We start from the raw sequence: 23,843 nt of genomic DNA, 5'->3' as shown, positions 1-23,843 counted from the left end.
CTAGCCAGCCTCCACCCAGTACCCTGCCCTGAACCTTTGTTGCTGTTCTAGCCGGCTACCACCCGGTACTCTACCCAGCACCTTAGAGACTGCTGCCCTATGTACAGCGTCATTGAACACTGGGGTGGTGGGTAGCCTAGTGGTAGAGAGTTGGACTAGTAACCAAAAGGTTGCAAGATCGAATAAAATAAAAAATAAAATGTTTACATACTGTTTTTCCCACTGTATATCTATATACAGTATTCTAGTCATGGCTCTACCTATATAACTGCTGTGCTCTACACATCTTTTCTATTTTTTCTATATCCTGTCCATGCTGTCTTTGCACACCATTTTATATATTTGTGTGTGTGTGTGTATAATATATATATATACAGTTGAAGTCGGAAGTTTACATACACCTTAGCAAAATACATTTAAACTCAGTTTTTCACAATTCCTGACATTTAATCCTAGTAAAAATGCCCTGTCTTAGGTCAGTTAGGATACGTTGCTCAATTGGTATCAAGAGAGCTAATGTGTGCCAGGAAATCATTCCCGCGACCTGCCTGTACCGTTGACACCAGTCAGAATGTGACCATGGATTCAAATCAAAATGTGACCATGGATTCAAATCAAAATGTATTTGTCCGTGCTCCAGATACAACAGGCGATAGATAACCTTACAGTGAAATGCTTACTTACAAGCCCTTAACTCGTACTGCTTACGCAAAATCCTGACTCTGCCTTCAGTATGACGCAACAGGAACCAGGATTCGGCAATAGCCCATCCGTGACAAGGACCAACGAGTTGTGCGTTCCAAGATGCCTTTCTGCACACCACTGTTGTACTGCGGCGTTATTTACCTGTTTGTGGCCCGCCTGGTAGCTTGCACTATCCTTGCCATCCTTGCCTGTTTTCACCCACAGGACTGCCGCTGACTGAATATTTGTTTGTTTGTCGCACCATTCTGGGTTAACCGTAGACACTGTCATGCGTGAAAAGCCCAGGAGCCCGGCAGTTTCTGAGATACTGGAACAGACGCGTCTGGCACCAACGATCATACCATGCTCAAAGTCACTTAGGTCACTTATGTTGCCCATTCTTACGTTCAATCAAACAGTAACTGGATGCCTGTCTGCCACGGCAACGTGACTCACTGGCTGTAGAAGTGTACCTAATAAATTGGCCACAGTGTATATTTATATACCAGTTTCTGACATTTCTCATTATGATATTTCTATTTATTTTTTTGGGGGGGGGTGTTATGTGTGTATTGTTTAGTATTTTGTTGCAAGGTATTACTGCACTGTTGGAGCTAGAAACACAAGCATTTCGCTGCATCTGTGTACGCAACCAATAAACTTTGATTTGAATTTGTTGCTATCAGTCAGGAGTCAGGAGACTGTGGTACCCTCACAGCATGCTCCTATCGTCTCACATGGATCTTATTTGAGAGAGGTAAAAGGTGACCTTTTAGTGTGTGACCATTGACCCTAACCTGACCTTAACCTCAAGTCCTGTTCACACACAGTCTGTTCAGCTCTGTGCTCCTATGAACACGACACATGTATGATGTATGTCATTATGCCACGCTTAGTCTCTCTCTCGGTCTCTCTATCCATCCCTCTCTCTCTCCGCTCCAGGGAATGCATCGAATGCCGGCTTTTCAGCTCTGGAAGACTGTCTGACAACCAGACCTGCCAGCGGCTATGCAAGGATGAGATCATCACTGTGGAAACGCTTAGTGAGTAACCAACGCACTGACTGTGGTTCCTTTCTTTAACATCAGCTGGCCTGCAGACACACATAGAGAGGAGTATCAACGTCTGTGGTTAGCGTCTGCAACACTTTCAGTTGTGTCGATGCAATACATACTGTACTTCTTCCCTTGTCCTTGTTTATTAGCTGTCCCCTACTCTTACTGGGCACAGCCTCGCCAAAACATGCCATACATACAACTGTTACAGCTGTTTTAGATAATGTGACATGACCCAGCTGCTCTGACAGGGTAGCTTCAGACCAAAGTAAAGCACACTCATGAACACACACAGTGTCTGGCCATCTCTGTGCAAATACAGCCCCCACGACACATGTATGTATTTAATTATGAAAATAAATATAACCTCTCCAGTCCAGAGTGTCTGTTTATGTTATTATCTGGCGAGTGTCAGTCTGGGTCTGTAGTGGCAGAGCAGACAGATATCTTCTGTTCTGTCCTCCTGATAGCAGCTTATAATAACAGCCGGGCTGCGCCATGCAGCCAAAGCCTTCATTTTGTCCAAAGACACGCAGTCCCATTTAAAATATGACGCCCTAAAGGCGTCCGAATACATAGGTTTGGTTTGGTTCTAGCAGAACTCGGCTAGGCGACGCGAGTGTCTGTGCTTGCATATTCCCTATAGGTATTTGCTTGAAAAAGTAGAAAAAAGTGGCAAAATATTACGGTTTGTCCCTTTTGAGCCACCATAGCAACAATGTGCCCAGTAACACTTCTTCATAATAGTCAGAATTAATCTAAGATAAATCAAGAAATCTGTAATTCATTTTGAACTTTTTGCAGGGGTCTTAATCGAGCAATTTTTACATCTATCTAAGATGTTTGGTGCACTACTTCTCCAGAGAAAAAATGTAGGGTGGCTTCCATCTTTCTTAAATGGAAGAAGTTTGGAACCACCAAGAGTCTTCCTAGAGCCTGGCCAAACTGGGGAGAAGGGCCTTGGTCAGGGAGGTGACCAAGAACATGATGGTCACTCTGACAGAGCTCCAAAGTTCCTCTGTGGAGATGGGAGAAACTTGCAGAAGGACAACCATCTCTGCAGCACTCTACCAATCAGGCCTTTATGGTAGAGTGGCCAGACTGAAGCCGCTCCTCAGTAAAGGCAAATGACAGCCATCTTGGAGTTTTCCAAAAAGCACCTAAAGGACTCTCTGACCATGAGAAACAAGATTCTCTGGACTGATGAAAGATTGAACTCTCTGGCCTGAATGCCAAACAACATGTCTGGAGGAAACCTCAGCACCATCTCTATAAAGCGAAGCATGGTGGTGGCAGCATCATGTCTGGAGGAAACCTGGCACCATCTCTACAGCGAAGCATGGTGGTGGCAGCATCATGTCTGGAGGAAACCCGCACCATCTCTACAGCGAAGCATGGTGGTGGCAGCATCATGCTGTGGGAATGTTTTTCAGCGACAGGGACTGGGATACTAGTCAGGAATGGAACAAAGTACAGAGAGATCCTTTAAAGAAAACCTCCTCTCAGGACCTCAGACTGGGGCCAAGGTTCACCTTCCAACAGGATTATGACCCGAAGCACACAGCCAAGACAACACAGGAGTGGCTTCAGGACAAGTCTCTGAATGTCCTTGAGTGGGCCAATCAGAGCCCGGACTTGAACCCGATTGAACATTTCTGGAAAGACCTGAATATAGCTGTGCAGCTCCCCATCCAACCTGACAGAGCTTGAGAGGATCTGCAGAGAAGAATGGGAGAAACTCCCCAAATACAGGTGTGCCAAGCTTGTCGCGGCATACCCAAGAAGACTTGAGGCTGTAATTGCTGCCAAAGGTGCTGTAACAAAGTACTGAGTAAAGGGTCTGAATACTTGTGTAAATGTGATATAAGTTTTTTTACTTACATGTATTTCTCCACCTGTTTTTGCTTTGTCATTATGGGGTATTGTGATGTCATTATGGGGTATTGTGTGTAGATTGATGAGGGGGGGGAAACAATTTAATACATTTTAGAATAAAGCTGTAACATAACAACAAGTGGAAAAATCAAGGGGTCTGAATACTTTCCGAATGCACTGTATGCGCAAACTGTTTAGACTGGGAAGCATGCCACAGGTTTAGAAGCACCCCTGCCTACCTCCTCCCTACCGCACCCTCAAAACAAACATGTAACTCTACCTGCAACCATAAAGCTAAACTGTCATCGCGTGATGTCTTTTAAAAGCATGGCCCGTAAGTGGAACAGAGTCCCAGGGCTTTTTACCGTAAAAAAAAAAAGCTTTTCACTCCACCTCAGCATTGCGGGATATATTTAACTTATGCCTAGGAATGTATTAATAAGTTAATGTAAGTTGTCTGGGAATTATCATGATGGCATGCCTGGCGGAGATTTGAAGGGCTTGTTATTAAACTATTTTAAGGCCCTTCCCTCTGTGTCGCCCAGCTCTGCCCTCCCTGTTCCAGGGCTGCTCTGTTTTACTGCATTCTCTCTCTGCTATTCCAACCATCTGACTTCCCCTAATGGACTCCTCATGTACATTCCGGGAACTTATCTTTCGCCAAAAGCAAAGGGGAGAAGGAAGGGCTGGAGGTGGCGATGGGGAAAAAGCAAGGGGTAAAGGCTGGAGGTAGTCTGGCTCCTCAAGGCAATTAGAATATTTCAATAATAAAGAGTTCGCAAGGACAAGAAAGCAAAGCAAATTTCTGTCCTTACCGTGAAGTGCAAATCATTCACTATACAAGAATGCTTTTCCAATAAAATAGTACATGTTGATCTGTTTTTGCACAGTGTTGTGCTGTTGGATCTCTCCCCATTCTCTTGTTTTCTTCTCCCTCTCTCCCTGAAGCTGTACGTTTAGCCAGCTGTTTTATTGCTTGTCTCACCAGTGCCTCCCTCTCTCTCTTTTCTCCCCTCTCACAGAAACAGACGACCCCAACGCTGTCCTCTGCCTGTACAAGACGGAGAACGAATGTGTGATGAAGTTCACGTACTCTGAACACGCCAACGGCATGTCAGTCCTCACAGCTCTCAAAGAGCCAGGTCAGTACTGGTCAAAGACTATCCTCTGCTTCACAAAACATGGACATAACCCATCAGCCAACTGCTTCTCCTCATACATTCATTTTCACAGAAATGGAGGAAGAAAACACAAACACAGAAGGCCATGTGTTGCTGATGTATGAAAATAGACCCTATCTGTTTATTATTATGAGTCTGTGCTGGGCCTCTTGTGCACATGCATTCTATTGGACAGTGTGGGGATGATATTAGATTTATGTCATTGTGTAAACAAAGGCCTGTTTTTTTAAGAGCCATTGTTTATATTAGTTTGTTTGTGACTTTCCTATGTATATATCCCTTCCTGTCTTTGTATCCTGTCCATGCCTTTTTCTATGTTTCTGGTCTGTCTCTTGCCTATATCGGTCTATTTATATGTTCCTGTCTATATATATCTCTTTCTATATTTGTCCTGTCTATCTGTCTATTTCTATGTTCCTATCTACAGTGGGGAGAACAAGTATTTGATACACTGCTGATTTTGCAGGTTTTCCTACTTACAAAGCATGCAGAGGTCTAATTTTTATCATAGGTACACTTCAACTGTGAGAGACGGAATCTGAAACAGAAATCCAGAAAATCACATTGTATCCTTTTTTTAAGTAATTAATTTGCATTTTATTGCATGACAAAATAAATACTTATTTTCCACCATAATTTGAAAATAAATTCATTAAAAATCCTACACTGTGATTTTCTGGATTTTTTTTCTCATTTTGTCTGTCATAGTTGAAGTGTACCTATGATGAAAATTACAGGCCTCATCTTTTTAAGTGGGAGAACTTGCACAATAGGTGGCTGACTAAATACTTTTTTGCCCCACTGTACGTATTTGATCACCTACCAACCAGTAAGAATTCCAGCTCTCACAGACCTGTTAGTTTTTCTTTAAGAAGCCCTCCTGTTCTCCACTCATTACCTGTATTAACTGCACCTGTTTGAACTCGTTATCTGTATAAAAGACACCTGTCCACACACTCAATCAAACAGAATCCAACCTCTCTACAATGGCCAAGACCAGAGAGCTGTGTAAGGACATCAGGGTTAAAATTGTAGACCTGCACAAGGCTGGGATGGGCGACAGGACAATAGGCAAGCAGCTTGGTGAGAAGGCAACAACTGTTGCCGCAATTATTAGAAAATGGAAGAAGTTCAAGATGACGGTCAATCACCCTCGGTCTGGGGCTCCATGCAAGATCTCACCTCGTGGGGTATCAATGATCATGAGGAAGGTGAGGGATCAGCCCAGAACTACACGGCAGGACCTAGTCAATGACCTGAAGAGAGCTGGGACCACAGAGAAAAACATTAGTAACACACTACGCCGTCATGGATTAAAATCCTGCAGCGCACGCAAGGTCCCCCTGCTCAAGCCAGCGCATGTCCAGGCCCATCTGAAGTTTGCCATTGACCATCTGGATGATCTAGAGGAGGAATGGGAGAAGGTCATGTGGTCTGATGAGACAAAAATAGAGCTTTTTGGTCTGAACTCCACTCGTCGTGTTTGGAGGAAGAAGGATGAATACAACCCCAAGAACACCATCCTAACCGTGAAGCATGGAGGTGGAAACATCATTCTTTGGGGATGCTTTTCTGCAAAGGGGACAGGACGACTGACCGTATTGAGGGGAGGATGGATGGGGCCATGTATCACGAGATCTTGGCCAACAACCTCCTTCCCTCAGTAAGAGCATTGAAGATGGGTCGTGGCTGGGTCTTCCAGCATGACAACGACCCGAAACACACAGCCAGGGCAACTAAGGAGTGGCTCCATAAGAAGCATCTCAAGGTCCTGGAGTGGCCTAGCCAGTCTCCGGATCTGAACCCAATAGAACATCTTTGGAGGGAGCTGAAAGTCCGTATTGCCCAGCGACAGCCTCCGAAATCTGAAGGATCTAGAGAAGGTTTGTATGGAGGAGTGGGCCAAAATCCCTGCTGCGGTGTGTGCAAACCTGGTCAAGAACTACAGGAAACGTATGATCTCTGTAATTGCAAACAAAGGTTTCTATACCAAATATTAAGTTCTGCTTTTCTGATGTATCAAATACTTATGTCATGTAATAAAATGCAAATGAATGACTTAAAAATCATACAATGTGATTTTCTGGATTTTTGTTTTAGATTCCATCTTTCACAGTTGAAGTGTACCTATGATAAAATTACAGACCTCTACATGCTTTGTAAGTAAAATTGGCAGTGTATCAAATACTTGTTCTCCCCACTGTATATGATTGTGGACTACAGGAAAAGGAGGACCGAGCACGCCACCATTGTCATCGACTGGGCTGTAGTGGAGCAGGTTGAGAGCTCCATGGTGTCCACATCACCAACAAACTATCATGGTCCAAACACACCAAGACAGTCGTGAAGAGGGCCCGACAAAACCTATTCCCCCCTCAGGAGACTGAAAAAATTTGGCATGGGTCCTCAGATCCTCAGAAAATTCTACAGCTGCACCATCGAGAGCATCCTGACTGGTTGCATCACTGCCTGGTATGGAAATTGCTCGGCCTCCAACTGCAAGGCACTACAGAGGGTAGTGCGTACGGCCCAGTACATCACGGGTGCCAAGCTTCCTGCCATCCAGGACCTCTATACCAGGCGGTGTCAGAGGAAGGTCCTAAAAATTGTCAAAGACTCCAGCCACCCTAGTCATAGACTGTTCTCTCTGTTACCGCACGGCAAGCAGTACCGGAGCGCCAAGTCTTGGTCCAAAAGGCTTTTTAGCAGCTTCTACCCCCCAAGCCATAAGACTCATGAACAGCTAATCAAATGGCTACCAGACTATTTGCATATACCCCCCCCTTTTACGCTGTTGCCTCTGTTTATTATCTATGCATAGTCACTTTAATAGCTCTACCTTCATGTACATATTACCTCGACTAACCGGTGCCCCCGCACATCGACTCTGTACCGGTACCCTCTATATATAGCCTCGCTACTGTTATTTTACTGCTGCTCTTTAATTATTTGTTACTTTCATTTTTTACATCTATTTTTTACTTAACACTTATTTTTCTTAATACTGCATTGTTAGTTAAGGGCTTGTAATTAAGCATTTCACTGTAAAGTCTACACCTGTTGTATTCGGCGCATATGACAAATAAAATTGAATTTGATCTCTTTATTTATCCTGTCTATTTCTCTCGTTGTATATTTGTCTTAATCTTTGAGTATTTTCTTTGTTCCTGTGTATATCTGATTTTTATAACCTTTGTTTTATGTTTGTTTGTTTGCCTCCTCTCCCGTCTCCAGAGTGTGGTGCAGCGCCGGACGCCATGACGGTCCTCCTGGCGGTGGTGGGCAGTATCCTACTGGTGGGCATCGTGCTGCTAGCCATCTGGAAGCTGGTCATCACCGTGCACGACCGCAGAGAGTTCGCCCGCTTCCAAAGCGCACGCTCCCGCGCACGATATGAGATGGTGAGGAAGGGGAGTAACCTGCCTACTTCAGTGATTTACATATGAAAGGTTGAATTTATGAGACTGACAATTTTCTGCCAAATACTGCAAGTTATGGGAATCATTGAGAAGGATAACTGTCCTATCTATTACACTGACTACAGTATCTATCAAATGAAAAGCTGTGAATTACTGTTACTGACTGTTTTGGGCCAGAGTAGATCTATAGAAGTAATGCATGTCTGAGAAGGATAGGATATATGCACATTCCATTTTAAATGTTGAGATGTAATGTAGACGTCTAGCAGTTGTGGAATTTCAAGGTCATTGAATCTTATTGTGGTGTACCTTTGGAACAGTTTCCAAATATCATAACACTCCAGCTAATTGAAGACATATGTAGGATTTGGGATGGGAACATAGTTGTGTATGATACGATCAGTGTGAACAGCCTAAGTTGAAGCATCCGCAGGAGAAAAAACATATGTTGATTGAAACCATCAGATGTCTTCTTGGACAACAGAGCTGTTTGGAAAACTGACTGTTCCAAAGTTCACAGGCTGCACCTCAAATGTCCACCCTGCCTCGACATGTGCATTTTAAACAACTGACTGACCAATTTCTCCCCCCCAGGCCTCCAACCCCCTGTACAAGCATCCCATCTCCAACGACTATGTAGAAACCGATTTCAGCAAGTCTTACAACGGAGCAGCCCACTGACCTCCTCCACACGGGGTGTTGTTGTGGCGGGGGGCACGGCAGGACCGGTCCAAGTAGAGAACCAAGAGGGCTGGGAAATTAAAAAATAAACTCAACCATCTATCTGATCTGCCGAAGACTTATGACGAACTGAAACAGAAGTGAAAATAGTAGTCTGGATTGTTTCTGGGGAACCTGTGGCCTTTTTTCTCTCCCTGACTGAGAAGGGAAATTACCCACTGCCATGACGTGATGAGATGTGACTGAAAGCTCTGGTCGGCCCTGTGTGCTTTAAGGAGCTCTGGTCTGCCCTGTGTGCTTTAAGGAGCTCTGGTCTGCCCTGTGTGCTTTATTGAGCTCTGGTCTGCCCTGTGTGCTTTACTGAGCTCTTGTCTGATCTGTGTGATTTACTGATGTCAGTAGAATACAGCCCAGAGGACGAGCAGCAACATTCATGGACTCTTGGTCTGGAACTTGTTTAAAGAGGACAGAGATAATGTGCTCCTCCAATATGTCCTTTCTCCAACTAACAAGCAGATGTTATATAAACAAAATGGACTTCGTAGACAGAACAATGATACCATGTCTTTCACTGACAATTTGAGTGAATTTACCAACTTTTTATAGTACATAAACCATAACTCAACCTTCACATAAGCAGCTATATGTATGTATGTATGTATGTATGTATGTATGTATATATATATATATATATACACACAGACAAGGCATCAAGTTATATTTTAGTTTTTTTTACTCTGAAAAATGCCTTTCCTGACAGTCAACTATGCATCCTTCTTCATAACAAGTGGAAATATTCAATAATGTAACGTTACATCAGCAGGAGTCGTTCATGACATAAAAAGAGCACATATTTTTGGGTGACGATGACTAAGACATGGTACTAAACATTAAAGAGCACTAGTTTTCTTACCCTTGTTTTACATGACAGATGAGGATGTTATTAGGAGAGTCTCATAAAGTGACTAAGAATCTCGTTGTGTTGTTGTTACACGCCATTTGCACTCTAGTCTTGATCTGTTTAGTTAGCCTGGACCCAGATCTGTTTGTGCTGTATCCAACCCCTATGGTCATTGTCATTTCCAAACAAATAGATACATTACTAAGAGATCTGGCCCCAGGCTACTATTAAGTATGGCTGCAATAACCCCTGCTGTCATGCTGTGAGGGTGGGTGGAGAGGCTGGGAAGGCCTCTAAGCTGTGTTGACATGGGACATAACTCTCCCTCACCCATTCCCACAGGAAGAGGCAGGACTTTAATATGGCACTGGAGTAATGAAAGTGCTTCAGTATGAGTTGGGAGGGATAACTCCTCGTCAAATGTGTTCTGTGACCTTTTTTGTGATGGTGTGTGTGAGAGAGAGAGACAGACCGACAGACAAAGGGAGGAGAGAAGGAGTGTGTGCGTGCCAGCGTGAGAGTGTTTGAGACAAGGGGGGGAGAAAGAGTGTTTGAGACAGAGAGAGAGAGCGTTTGAGACGGGGAGAGCGAGATAAAGAGAGAGAGAGAGAGTGTGTGTTTTAGAGAGGGACCGAGTGTTTGAGACCAGGGGAGTGTGTGTGTGTGTGTGTGTGTGTGTGTGTGTGTGTGTGTGTGTGTGTGTGTGTGTGTGTGTGTGTGTGTGTTTTGAGACAAAGGAAGAGTGTGTGTGTGTTTTGAGACAAAGGGAGAGCGAGAGTGTTTGAGACCGTGTTTGAGACAGAGTGTTTGAGACGGGGAGAGTGTGTTTGAGACAGAGAGAGAAAGAGAGAGGGTGTGTTTGAGACGAAGGGAGAGAGAGGGTGTGTTTGAGACGGGGAGAGTGTTTGAGACAGAGAGGGAAAGAGAGAGGGTGTGTTTGAGACGAAGGGAGAGAGAGGGTGTGTTTGAGACGAAGGGAGAGAGAGGGTGTGTTTGAGACAGAGAGGGAAAGAGAGAGGGTGTGTTTGAGACGAAGGGAGAGAGAGGGTGTGTTTGAGACAGAGAGGGAAAGAGAGAGGGTGTGTTTGAGACAGCGAGGGAAAGAGAGAGGGTGTGTTTGAGACAGAGGGAAAGAGAGAGGGTGTGTTTGAGACAGAGAGGGAAAGAGAGAGGGGGTGTGTTTGCGACAAAGGGAGAGGGAGAGAGAGAGGGTGTGTTTGCGACAAAGGGAGAGGGAGAGAGAGGGTGTGTTTGAGACAAAGGGAGAGGGAGAGAGAGGGTGTGTTTGAGACAAAGGGAGAGGGAGAGAGAGGGTGTGTTTGAGACAAAGGGAGAGGGAGAGAGAGGGTGTGTTTGAGACAAAGGGAGAGGAGAGAGAGGGTGTGTTTGAGACCGTGTTTGAGACGGGGAGAGTGTGTTTGAGACAGAGAGAGAAAGAGAGAGGGTGTGTTTGAGACAAAGGGAGAGGGAGAGAGAGGGTGTGTTTGAGACGAAGGGAGAGAGAGGGTGTGTTTGAGACAGAGAGGGAAAGAGAGAGGGTGTGTTTGCGACAAAGGGAGAGGGAGAGAGAGGGTGTGTTTGAGACAGAGAGGGAAAGAGAGAGGGTGTGTTTGAGACAAAGGGAGAGAGGGTGTGTTTGAGACAGAGAGAGAGAGAGGGTGTGTTTGAGACAAAGAGAGAGAGAGGGTGTGTTTGAGACAAAGGGAGAGAGAGGGTGTGTTTGAGACAAAGGGAGAGAGAGAGTGTGTTTGAGACAAAGGGAGAGGGAGAGAGAGGGTGTGTTTGAGACAAAGGGAGAGAGAGCGTGTGGATGCGCCAAATGTAATAAGAGTCCCATAATAACTCTCACAGTTGCGTTGTGCTTACTTGTGTCTTGGCACCCTGTGGGGAAATGCATTAGCCCAGACCTTTGTGAGTTCAACAGTAAAATGTACATTCTCCAGCATCCTTCCTGTACAGCATTGATAATTCACCAATAGAGACCAGTAGATTTACAACACTACTACATGCACACTTCATTCTGCACACAGAGCAGGAATACAGAAAACAGCAATAAATGGATGACATAAAAGCAAACGTATAGCCCACTTATTTGATGTTTACTCCCTGTGGTGACCCTCTTGCATTTTTTTACCTGTGTAGTTTCACCTGTGCAGCAATCGTGAAATTATACATTTTGAAATAACTACAGACCGGCTGTTAATTTTTGAAGGAAATTAACTAAGTGGTGGAGGGTGACACCGAATATTAACTAAGAAAGGCATGAATGAATTGGGGGTGTGGCTCTGAACCGGTGCTGCTGTGTCTGTGTGTGGCTCTGAACCTCAGGTGACAGGGCAGCTGTGTCTGTGTGTGGCTCTGAACCTCAGGTGACAGGGCTGCGGTGTCTTTGTGTGGCTCTGAACCTCAGGTGCCAGGCAGCTGTGTCTGTGTGTGGCTCTGAACCTCAGGTGCCAGGCAGCTGCATCTGTGTGTGGCTCTGAACCTCAGGTGACAGGGCAACTGTGTCTATGTGTGCGTGTGTTCAAACATCTGTTCTCCCTCTTAACCAATAAGCAGAAATCCATCATCCTCATGTATGGTCCTCTGATCATATAGAAACAGATGAAAGGAGGTCTGGTCTCTGATTCTGTCATCTACACCTCCCCAACGTAGCTCATCTACACCTCCCCAACGTAGCTCATCTACACCTCCCCAACGTAGCTCATCTACACCTCCCCAACGTAGCTCATCTACACCTCCCCAAAATAAACACCCACGAAACCCAGGTGGAAGAAGGCTACCAACTAACAACACCTGCCTCTGATTGAGAACCATACTAGGCCGAACACAAAAACCAACATAGAAAAACAAACCTAGACTGCCCACCCCAACTCACGCCCTGACCATACTAAAACAAAGAAACTAAGGTCAGAATGTGACATTATGTATTAGTTGTATAAATTCAGCATATTTTTGTTCAAATGACCTGCAAATAAGACTCATAGAAGTAACAACCCAAATGAATGTCAATAAACACATGGAAATATTTGTTTGTTATTCCGTTTTCAGAGAGCTTGATGGTTCACATGAGCTGGAAAATGCATACTATTTTCTTGCTGCTAACTGCATAGTTTTGGAAGACACCAAGTATAGAGGGAAGGGGGGACTAATACTGGGATATGGAACATGTCTATGGGACTGGATGGGCTGTTATTTCAGCCTGAAGTGAGGTCATAAATCTCCTCCAATCCCCCGCCAGCGTTTACAGACACACACACATCATCCAGCAAGCCAGCACACTCCAATATGAAGACATTCTCCCAGAGCAGTCGGGGCCCAACCTCAGTCCAGGTTTCAGTTGTGGGGGGAAAAGTAGGTTAGCTTGTTAGTTTATTCTCTCTGCCGGACGAACAGGGACTTACAGAGAGGACTGTTAAAATAGAGGCTACAGGGAGGAGGTGAGGGCCCTTGGAGTGTGGTGTCAGGAAAATAACCTCACACTCAACGTCAACAAAACTAAGGAGATGATTGTGGACTTCAGGAAACAGCAGAGGGAACACCCCCCTATCCACATCGATGGAACAGTAGTGGAGAGGGAAGCAAGTTTTAAGTTCCTCAGCATACACATCACAGACCAACTGAATTGGTCCACCCACACAGACAGCATCATGAAGAAGGCGCAGCTGCGCCTCTTCAACCTCAGGAGGCTGAAGAAATTCGGCTTGTCACCAAAAGCACTCAAACTTCTACAGATGCGCAATCAAGAGCATCCTGGCGGGCTCTATCACCGCCTGGTACGGCAACTGCTCCACCCACAACCGTAAGGCTCTCCAGAGGGTAGTGAGGTCTGCACAACGCATCACCGGGGGCAAACTACCTGCCCTCCAGGACACCTACACCACCCGATGTTACAGGAAGGCCATAAAGATCATCAAGGACAACAACCACCCGAGCCACTGCCTGTTCACCCCGCTATCATCCAGAAGGCGAGGTCAGTACAGGTGCATCAAAGCTGGGACCGAGAGACTGAAAAACAGCTTGTATCTCAAGGCCATCAGACTGTTAAACAGCCACCACTAACATTGAGTTGCTGCTGCCAACACACTGACTCAACTCCAGCCACTTTTTAATAATGAGGATTGATGGGAAATGATGTCAAATATATCACTAGCCACTTTAAACAATGCTACCTAATATAATGTTTACATACCCTACATTATTCATCTCGTATGTATACGTATATACTGTACTCTATATCATCTACTGCATCTTTATGTAATACATGTATCACTAGCCACTTTAACTATGCCACTTTGTTTACATACTCATCTCATATGTATATACTGTACTCGATACCATCTACTGTATCTTGCCTATGCCGCTCTGTACCATCACTCATTCATATATCTTTATGTACATATTCTTTATCCCCTTACACTTGTGTGTGTATAAGACAGGAGTTTTGGAATTGTTAGTAAGATTACTTGTTGGTTATTACTGCATTGTCGGAACTAGAAGCACAAGCATTTCGCTACACTCGCATTAACATCTGCTAACCATGTGTATGTGACAAATAAAATTTGATTTGAAGTGACCCTCATTCAAGATAGCCATACTTCTTCATTACACAAAGGAAAAACCTCAACCAATTTCTAAAGACTGTTGACATCCAGTGGAAGTGATAGGAACTGCAAGAAGGTCCCTTTTAGATATCTGTATTCCCAATGAAAACACATTGAAAAGAGTGACCACAAAAAAAAAGAATCTGAATGGTTTGTCCTCGGGGTTTCGCCTACTAAATAAGTTCTGTTATACTCACAGACATGATTCAAACAGTTTTAGAAACTTCAGAGTGCTTTCTATCTAAATCCACTAATTATATGCATATCCTATCTTCCGGGGATGAGTAGAAGGCAGTTGAATTTGGGCATGCATTTCATCCGGACGTGAAAATACTGCCCCCTGTCACCAAGAAATTTGTGGAGTGGTTGAAAAACTAGCTTTCGTGACTCCAACCTAAGTGTATGTAAACTTCCGACTTCAACTGTATATAATACTGTACGCTTTCTTGAATTTGTTCTGGATTTGGGGACTGTGAAAAGACCCCTGGTGGCATGTCTGGTGGGATAAGTGTGTGTGTCAGAGCTGTGTGTAAGTTGACTATGCAAACAATTTTGGATTTTCAACACATTAATGTTTCTTATTAGAGGAAGTGATAGTCAGTCTCTCCTCAACTCTTCGCCAAGACAGACTGACATGCATAGTATTTATATCATCCCTCTGATTACTATGACGAGTAAGAGCTGCAGCTTAACTAGGTCTTCCTTGCAGCACTCGACCACATGACTGGACAATTATCTGGTCCCTGTAGGACTTGCTTTTTGGAATGTGGTGTCAAAAAAGCAGAGCATCTCTTTATTATGTACAGACCTCGCCCCATCTTTACAACCATTGAATCTATATGTTTTGATCATGACAGTTTACAATCTAAGCTAACAGCAAGTAATTTAGTCTCAACTTTTTCAACAGCCACACCATTCATTACCAGATTCAGCTAAGGTCTAGAACTTAGGGAATGATTTGTACCAAATACAATGCTCTGTGTTTTAGATATGTTCAGCACCAGTTTATTACTGGCCACCCATTTCAAAATAGACTGCAACTCTTTGTTAAGGGTTTTAGTGACTTCATTAGCTGTGGTTGCTGATGTATAAATGGTTAAGTCATCGGCATACAGTACATCAACACAAATACTTTGTTTAAATACAGCAGTAGGTCATTGGTAACAAATTTAAAGAGTAGAGGGCCTAGAGATCTGCCCTGCGGTACACCACACTTTACATGTTTGACATTAGATAATCTTCCATTAAAGAAAACCTTTTGAGTTCTATCAGATAGCTCTGAATCCATGATATGGCAGATGTTGAAAAGCCATAACACATACATTTTTTCAACAACAGGTTATGGTCAATAATATCAAAGGATGTGCTGAAATCTAACAGCTCCCACAATCTTTTTATTATCAATTTATTTCAACCAATTATCAGTCATTTTTGTCAGTATCGTACATGTTGAGTGCCCTTCTCTATAAGCATGCTGAAAAGCTGTTGTTAATTTGTTTACAGAGAAATAACATTGTATTTGGTGAAACACAATTATTTCCAATAGTTTTCTAAGAGCTGGCAGCAAGCTTATAGGTCTGGTGTTAGAACCAGTAAAGGCCGCTTTACCACTCTTTGGTAGCACAATTACTTTGGCTTCCCTCCAGGTCTGAGGCAAATACTTTCCTCTAGGCTCAGATTAAAGATATGACATATAGGAGTGGCTATAGAGTCAGCTACCATCCTCAGTAGCTTGCCATCTAAGTTGCAATGCCAGGAGGTGTGTCATTTATTGATCGTTAAACAATAATTTGTTCACCTTTCCACACTAACTTTACAAAATTCAAACTTGCAATGCTTTTCTTTCATTATTCATTATTTTTATGCCTGAATACGATGTCTCACTGTTCCTGCCTAAGTTTGCCCACTTTGCAAGTGCAATAATCATTTACATAATTGGTAACATCAATGGTTTTGTGATGAATTAGCCATCTGATTCGATAAAAGATGGAGTTGAATTTGTCATGACAATAATTTAATTTAAAGTACTTTTTTAAATCATTCTTTAAATCATTGATCTTGGCTTCATTTTTTTTTTGTTTCGTCACATAATTACTCAATTTGCAGTAAGTCAGATATGCAACCAGACTTATTATGTTTATCAATAATTGTAAGAAGCAATTTCATAAATTCATCAAGTGCAGCATCTGGATTCTCCTTATTAATCACATCAGACCAATAAATATTTTTAACGTCATCCACAAATGAGTCACAGCAAAATATTTGGTATGATCTCTTATACGCTATTTTTGGTCCAGATTTTGAAACTTTAGCCTTCCTGGTGATAGCCACAATATTGTGATCACTGTGTCCAATGGATAAGGATTCAACGTTAGAACAAAGTTCTACAGTATTAGTAAAAATGTGATCGATACATGTAGTGTTTGTAAAGACCCTGGTAGGTTGATTAATAACCTCAACCAGATTACAGAAACTGGTTACAGTGAGAAGTTTCCTCTTGAGTGGAAAACTTGATGAAAGCCAGTCAATATTCAGGTCCTCTGTTTACTTCACATACACAACCAAGCATTTCACACATATTATTTAGATACTGACAGTTAGAACTTGCAACACCCCAAAAGAAAAGGCTTTAGATGTGCCAAGTGAATCTGCAACCACAACACTTCAATTACACATGACATAAGATATTTTCTTAGCATTACAGGGATATGGCTCTAAATACAGCAACACCTTGTCTCTTCTATAGATGTTATATTCTTGTATTGCTACTGCTGTATCATCAAATGAACTATCTAAGTGTCTTAGAAATGACTAATATATGAATGATATCTGATGTTAGGAAGTTATTGATTTCGTTAACCTTATTTCTAAGGCTACACATATTAATATGGGCTGTTTTCAGCCCTTTCCTGGGTAGCTTATCAGAGATAGACATCATACTGAAAAGAGCAGACAAAGCAAGATAAAAATATATATATACATTCAACAGTCCATTAATCAATTGGTGTGTGTGCTGCGGGGTTGAAGCTATGAACCCATAGGCTTGGCTCTCTCATCCCTTCCAGGATTCTGGGAGGGAGGGTGGACAATGAGCCTGTCATAGCGGATGTAAGCAATGTCCCTACGCGCTCTGGCAGCTTTCGTGGGTGGGATAAGTTCTTTCCTCTTTTGGTCTACAGCTTTAGGATAGTCCTCGTTGAAGAAGATATACATTTCTCTAAAGTTCTTGGCTCATTCCAGAACAGCTACCTTGTCCTTGAACCTCAGGAACTTGACCACTATCGGCCTGGGTCTGTGGTGGGTTTTCCAGTCCTGTGGGCGCGCTCCACCTCAATCTTCCAGTCGTCCATCTTCAATTTCTCTTAGATAATTTCCCTCCCTTTGTTCTCAGACTCCGTCTAGGTCTCGTGGGGATTCAGCAATTCCGTCCACAACCATGTTGTTCTGCCATGATTGTCCCTCGATCTGATTTATCCGTCATTCTTATCATGGATTCACACACAGAACTGATGTCCTCTCTCAATGACTTACAGATTGCTGTCATCTTGCCGTTCTCCTGTTTCTCCTCATCGAGCTGACCCTGGGAGAACTGAAAACTGTCATTCAAGTCCTGGACCTCTGGTCAGGTTGTCCATTATATTATTATTTGAATCGACCAGTATTTGGACAAAACACTTGAAACTATTTTCTTGTTGTTGTAACAACTGCTTGTAGAACTATTTCTGTTAGTTTAAAAGACACTTCACCTGTGACAGAGATACACCGCTGTCCTCAACTGTACTCCCGCCGGCTTTGGTCTTTGTCATGGTAGCTAGCAACGTAGGTTACGCTGATACTCCTCGCAGTTCCAGACAGGGCAGGTCACAGGGAAGATTGAACACAACAAACAGCAGGGATCTAGACAGCCACAATCCCGGGGACAATCTACGGTCCTAGTCACAATGGCTAACTGCGTCGGGGGCTGCGTTCAAGCCCTCAACCCAGCTAGCTTGATAGGCAGCTAGGCTAGCTGCTACGCCAAATAGCTCCTCAGACCCGGCCTTGGTCGGCAAGATCACTGGACAGAGAGTAGCAGTCCCAGCAACTGATGCCAAATGCGTCGCGGGATCCAAACTAAAAAGTTAGCTAGCTACTAAGAAACTTTCCAATACACTTTCAAAACAAACTTTGTAGTTTGGATCCCTCGACGCATTTGGCACCGAGTTCTCATTTGATCCACGTTGTCGATTGCTGAGGATTTATTATTTATTTAATCAATTTTAGAGTAAGGTTGTAACGTAACAAAATGTGGAAAAAGTCAAGGGGTCTGAACAGGGGCGATTTTAGCATGTACATCTTGGTGGGGCAAAAACTACTAAAATAAGTGGGATGCATGCCAGCAAAGCCACTACACAACACTAAACAATACATTAATTGCACTATAACGGTGACAAATGGTGCCCTCAAACTGTTAGGGCCTATAAAACGTTGTCCCAACAGCAGTCCCAACATCTTACCACTGCTATAAGCTGAGCCTTGTCTGGCAGTGAAACAGTTAATTCATTCTAATTTACTGCCTTTAAAATGTGGTTTCCAATAAATGTGGTTTCCAATAACAATTGAAATGTACAAACTATGGCATGAGAGGATAAGAGGCTATCCATAAATTCGATTAAGTCATTAATGAGCGAGCTAGGACGGACGTAGTGAATATAACTATTTGTTTAGCACTTTTGAAATGTACAGCGACATAATTCAAAACATGGACCGTTCTTACATTGTTCTCCATGTACACCAAGTCAGAACCGTAGGATAAATAAAGGGGGCATATAAGCAGACAATGAAAGCTCTTACAGAATTTGAGTACATTTCTCTAAAACAGGTTAGAACAGTAGGTGAAATTAAGAGGGGCAAATAGACCAAATTATTAACGTGAGGCACATGGGCTGCTTACAGCTTACTACACAACATACACTTAGTATTACTTTCGTAGCTACAGTATACTGTACATATCTCCCTGGCATATTACATCATTTATTCAGAAGCATTCAATACATTTTTGGGCTCACCTTGTGCTGTGCTCACTTGAACAAAGTCGGCATGGCGGTCCTTCGTGGGCAAATTGTGTCATCAAGTCTGCCATTCTCTGGATGGTGCTTTCAAGACAACTGAGAACTTGGGGGGAAAAACAAGGTCAAATCATGATGACGTCGTTGATCTACAGGTCATAGCTCTAGAAAGAGGCCCAGAGTTCCCGACTTACAATTCCCAGTTGGATGACCGTTCAAAACGTATTTCCCAGTTGGAGGTCGTTTTTTTCCGGAATTCGCAGTTGTCTTGAACTCACTAAAGTCAAGTTTTCGCAGTTCTGAGTTAACAGTTGTTTTGAGCACAGCCAAAATCATGCTTCATTGACAGCATGGCCAATGTTGAATGTTTCTCATTTCGAACTTGGAAAAGAGAAACTTAATCCCAGATTTGGGACCACACAGCCACTCCACTGAATAACAGGCTAGTAATTGCTTTGCAATGCCTGCAGTTAGCCACTGTCATTGATTACTTCCAAACCACTCATTGTGAGTTTATGTCCAATGGCCGATGAGCACCGATACGTTTTAGCTATAATTTCTCTTCATTATTTATCTTCACATGACAAGGATTAAAAATAATTTGCCAGTAGATTGTCGACTTGATTCATGATGATGACTGCTAGCTAAGATTTTGAAGGTATGATGTTGACATGACCAATCAAATCTACTGTAGATATGTGATTTGACGGAATTTTATCTGTGGCCAATAACCTTGAGCCTTCTTGGATGGGCACTTCTAATGTAACTCTATGGCAGCTCCCAAGGGGCTTGAATTTTTTAGGTCTACTCTTAGACTTGGCAGTGACATACTGTCCCCACGAGTGAGAAGAACACAGCTAATCATGGCGCAACTAGAGAACATTACCAACACCTACGCTCCGTATTTTCCTCTGGCTGTCCCACCACCACAGAAAGCACTGAGCTCGGCTGAAACACCTGCATTTTGGATCTGCCTTAATCAAGAAAGCAAAAAAGAGACCATGTTTGTATGCGGCTTTCAATGTTGTTTTTAGTTAAAATAGTGGGGCTCAAAACAGGCCTAGCTTCCCTGAAAGACAGGTCACAACAGGCCTAGCTTCCCCGAACGACAGGTCACAACTGGGTCTGAATACTTTCAGACCCAGGCACTGTATATGGGAGATTAGAAATTATGCAGACAATTATATTGATAGAATCCACAATCTTTGTGAATCCACAATCTATCTACACACTAGTGCACTCCCTGAGGTCAGTGCACTAGTGTGTTGAACAGTAAAGGACAACTACTGAGGCCTATGCAATGTGTCCAACAGTGATGGAAACAACCCCCAAGGCTTCTGAATGATCCCGCCCAATCAGCTGTGAGGATTAGATGTCGAGCCTCTTTAACGTAATCAATACTTTAATTAAGCTTCATCGACTGCACTGGAGTGTAATGCAGACTAGCTGACTGTGGGGCTGGAGTGTAATGTAGACTAGCTGACTGTGGGGCTGGAGTGTAATGTAGACTAGCTGACTGTGGGGCTGGAGTGTAATGTAGACTAGCTGACTGTGGGGCTGGAGTGTAATGTAGACTAGCTGACTGTGGGGCTGGAGTGTAATGTAGACTAGCTGACTGTGGGGCTGGAGTGTAATGTAGACTAGCTGACTGTGGGGCTGGAGTGTAATGTAGACTAGCTGACTGTGGGGCTGGAGTGTAATGTAGACTAGCTGACTGTGGGGCTGGAGTGTAATGTAGACTAGCTGACTGTGGGGCTGGAGTGTAATGTAGAATAGCTGACTGTGGGGCTTGAGTGTAATGTAGACTAGCTGACTGGGGCTGGAGTGTAATGTAGACTAGCTGACTGTGGGGCTGGAGTGTAATGTAGAATAGCTGACTGTGGGGCTTGAGTGTAATGTAGACTAGCTGACTGGGGCTGGATTGTGATGAATCAACAACAACTGGGACACAATCATGAAGTGGAACGACATTTATTGGATATTTCAAACTTTTTTAACAAATCAAAAACTGAAAAATTGGGCGTGCAAAATTATTGTGAATATTATTATTATGATTGTGTCCCACTTGGTGTTGATTCTTCACAAAAAATACAGTTTTATATCTTTATGTTTGAAGCCTGAAATGTGGCGAAAGGTCGCAAAGTTCAAGGGGGCCGAATACTTTCGCAAGGCACTGTACATATGAGATGAGTAATGCAAGATATGTCATTATTAAAGTGACTAGTGATCCATTTATTTAAGTGGCCAATGATTCCGAGTCTATGTAGGCAGCAGCCTCTCTGTGTCAGTGATGGCTGTTTAACAGAGGCAGGTAGCCTAGTGGTTAGAGCGTTGGGCCAGTAACCGAAAGGTTGCTAGAACAAATCCCTGAGCTGACACGGTAAAAATCTGTTGTTTTTCCCTCTCTGTGTCCCAATACATTGTCTTTTATCACCATCTGCTGGATGGAGAGAGTATCAAGCAGTACATATTTTTTATTTAACTAGGCAAGTCAGTTAAAGAACAAATTCTTATTTACAATGACGGCCAAACATGGACCATGCTGGGCCAATTGTGCACTGCCCTATGGGACTCTCAATCACAGCCGGATGTGATACAGCCTGGACTCGAAGCAGGGACTGTAGTGACGCCTCTTGCGCTGAGATGCAGTGCCTTAGACCACTGCACCACTCGGGAGCCCTTCATACACTTCATACTTTAAATGTACATCATGTACAGATCTGTCACTGACAGGGTGTTACAGACAGACAAAATAAACCTCTGACAAGTTTGAGGGGAACCACATGTGCACCCATTGCCCTGTGTTACAGTTTAGGAAATACATGTACATCATATGACCAAGGATCTTAAAAAGAAGTTAAGTGATACATGTGTTGAAGTTGCTATTGACTTTATGTTGACCTCCTCTCTAGGAGAGACACACTATGGCAGTTAGGCTACTATCAGCATGATCTCAGCAGGGATGGAAAACCCAGAGGGACCCGCCTTGGGATAGAGAAAAAAACATTATGTTTGACACAATGTCCCCATGCCATGCTGTCTTCGTACCTAGGTTCAAGTAATATTTGTTTTCATTCGAATACTTAAAGTTTTTCATATGTTTTGTATCATATTGTACAACAGCTGATGAAACTAACACTGTAAACAAATTTGAAGTGTTATTTTCATGATAGATGCTGGTTGAAAACACAATCTACACAGGACTTTCTAAACAGCAGGTTTGCATTACTATTACAGCAAGGTATAGTTGAAGTGGGAAGTTTACATACACTTAGGTTGGAGTCATGAACTCATTTTTCCAACAATTGTTTACAGACAGATTATTTCACAATGAGAGAGAGCGAGAGAGAGCGAGAGAGAGAGAGAGAGAGAGAGAGAGAGAGAGAGAGAGAGAGAGAGAGAGAGAGAGAGAGAGAGAGAGAGAGAGAGAGAGAGAGAGAATAGCCTGGAAACAAAGACTCCCTTATCCCTCTCTCCTCTACACCCAACCTCCTGTGTTTCATGTTGTAGTGCGTTTACTGGGCTGTAGTTCACAATGACCACACAGGCCCATGCAGTGGGACTCTGGGCAGTGTAAAGAACACACACGCCTAGAATGTAGGCAGATCTTATTTTTGGACAGTATAACTGTCGCGTACACACAATCCCAGAATATGTGGGTGAATATAATTATGATAGTGTTATAACATCTGTTTATCGCAGATGACTCAGGGAAACTTTCAATGTAATAACATGTTAGCTCTGAGATTGTGTATTTGAGGTTAACACATACTGGTCCTTTCAATTTGAAAACACACAAACTATAGACATTTAGTATAGCAGGTATACAATTAAAAAAATGAAAGACTTCAACAGGGTATGTAACTTTATTGTCAAAGCTGCAAACAATGATGGTTAATTGTTCTGTACGTCACATACACTACATGACCAAAAGTATGTGGACACCTGCTTGTCGAACATCTCATTCCAAAATCATGGGCAGTAATATGGAGTTGGTCCCCTCGTTCCTATTATAACAGCCTCTACTCTTCTGGGAAAGCTATCTACTAGATTTTGGAATGGGGACTTGCTGCAGGGACTTGCTTCCATTCAGCCACAAGAGCATTGGTGAGGTCGGGTACTGATGTTGGGCCTTTAGGCCAAGCTCACAGTCGGCGTTCCAATTCATCCCAAAGGTGTTTGATGGGGTTGAGGTCAGGGCTCTGTGCAGGCCAGTCAAGTTCTTCCGCACTGATCTCGACAAACCATTTCTGTATGGACCTCGCTTTGTGTACGGGGCATTGCTATGCTGAAACAGGAAACGGCCTTCCCCAAACCTTTGCCACAAAGTCGGAAGCACAACATTGTCTAGAATGTCATTGTATGCTGTAGCGTTGATTTTTCTTCAGTGGAACT

The 23,843-nt window shown here is 43.3% G+C and overlaps 1 protein-coding gene across 5 annotated transcripts in view; it reads left to right on the top strand.

Annotated features, from left to right (window-relative positions):
- The window catches only part of LOC118386354 (integrin beta-5-like), a 97,736-nt gene extending 81,100 nt beyond the window's left edge, over nt 1-16,636 (top strand). For 4 of the 5 annotated variants that reach the window (XM_052522787.1, XM_052522786.1, XM_035774043.2 and 1 more), the window contains exons 12-15: nt 1,627-1,727; nt 4,637-4,756; nt 8,030-8,196; nt 8,809-16,636. In XM_052522787.1, the coding sequence (XP_052378747.1) occupies nt 1,627-1,727; nt 4,637-4,756; nt 8,030-8,196; nt 8,809-8,895 (475 nt within the window). In that variant the 3' untranslated portion in view covers nt 8,896-16,636. The remainder of the gene's footprint in view (nt 1-1,626; nt 1,728-4,636; nt 4,757-8,029; nt 8,197-8,808) is intronic. The other variant, XR_008139929.1, reaches the window with a different exon arrangement.
- The last annotated feature ends 7,207 nt before the right edge of the window (nt 16,637-23,843 follow it).

Source organism: Oncorhynchus keta, chromosome 7 (assembly GCF_023373465.1).
Source record: "Oncorhynchus keta strain PuntledgeMale-10-30-2019 chromosome 7, Oket_V2, whole genome shotgun sequence".
NCBI classification, from domain to species: domain Eukaryota; kingdom Metazoa; phylum Chordata; class Actinopteri; order Salmoniformes; family Salmonidae; genus Oncorhynchus; species Oncorhynchus keta.
Note: the sequence above shows the minus strand (reverse complement) of the source record. Positions and strands in the feature narration are given on the sequence as shown.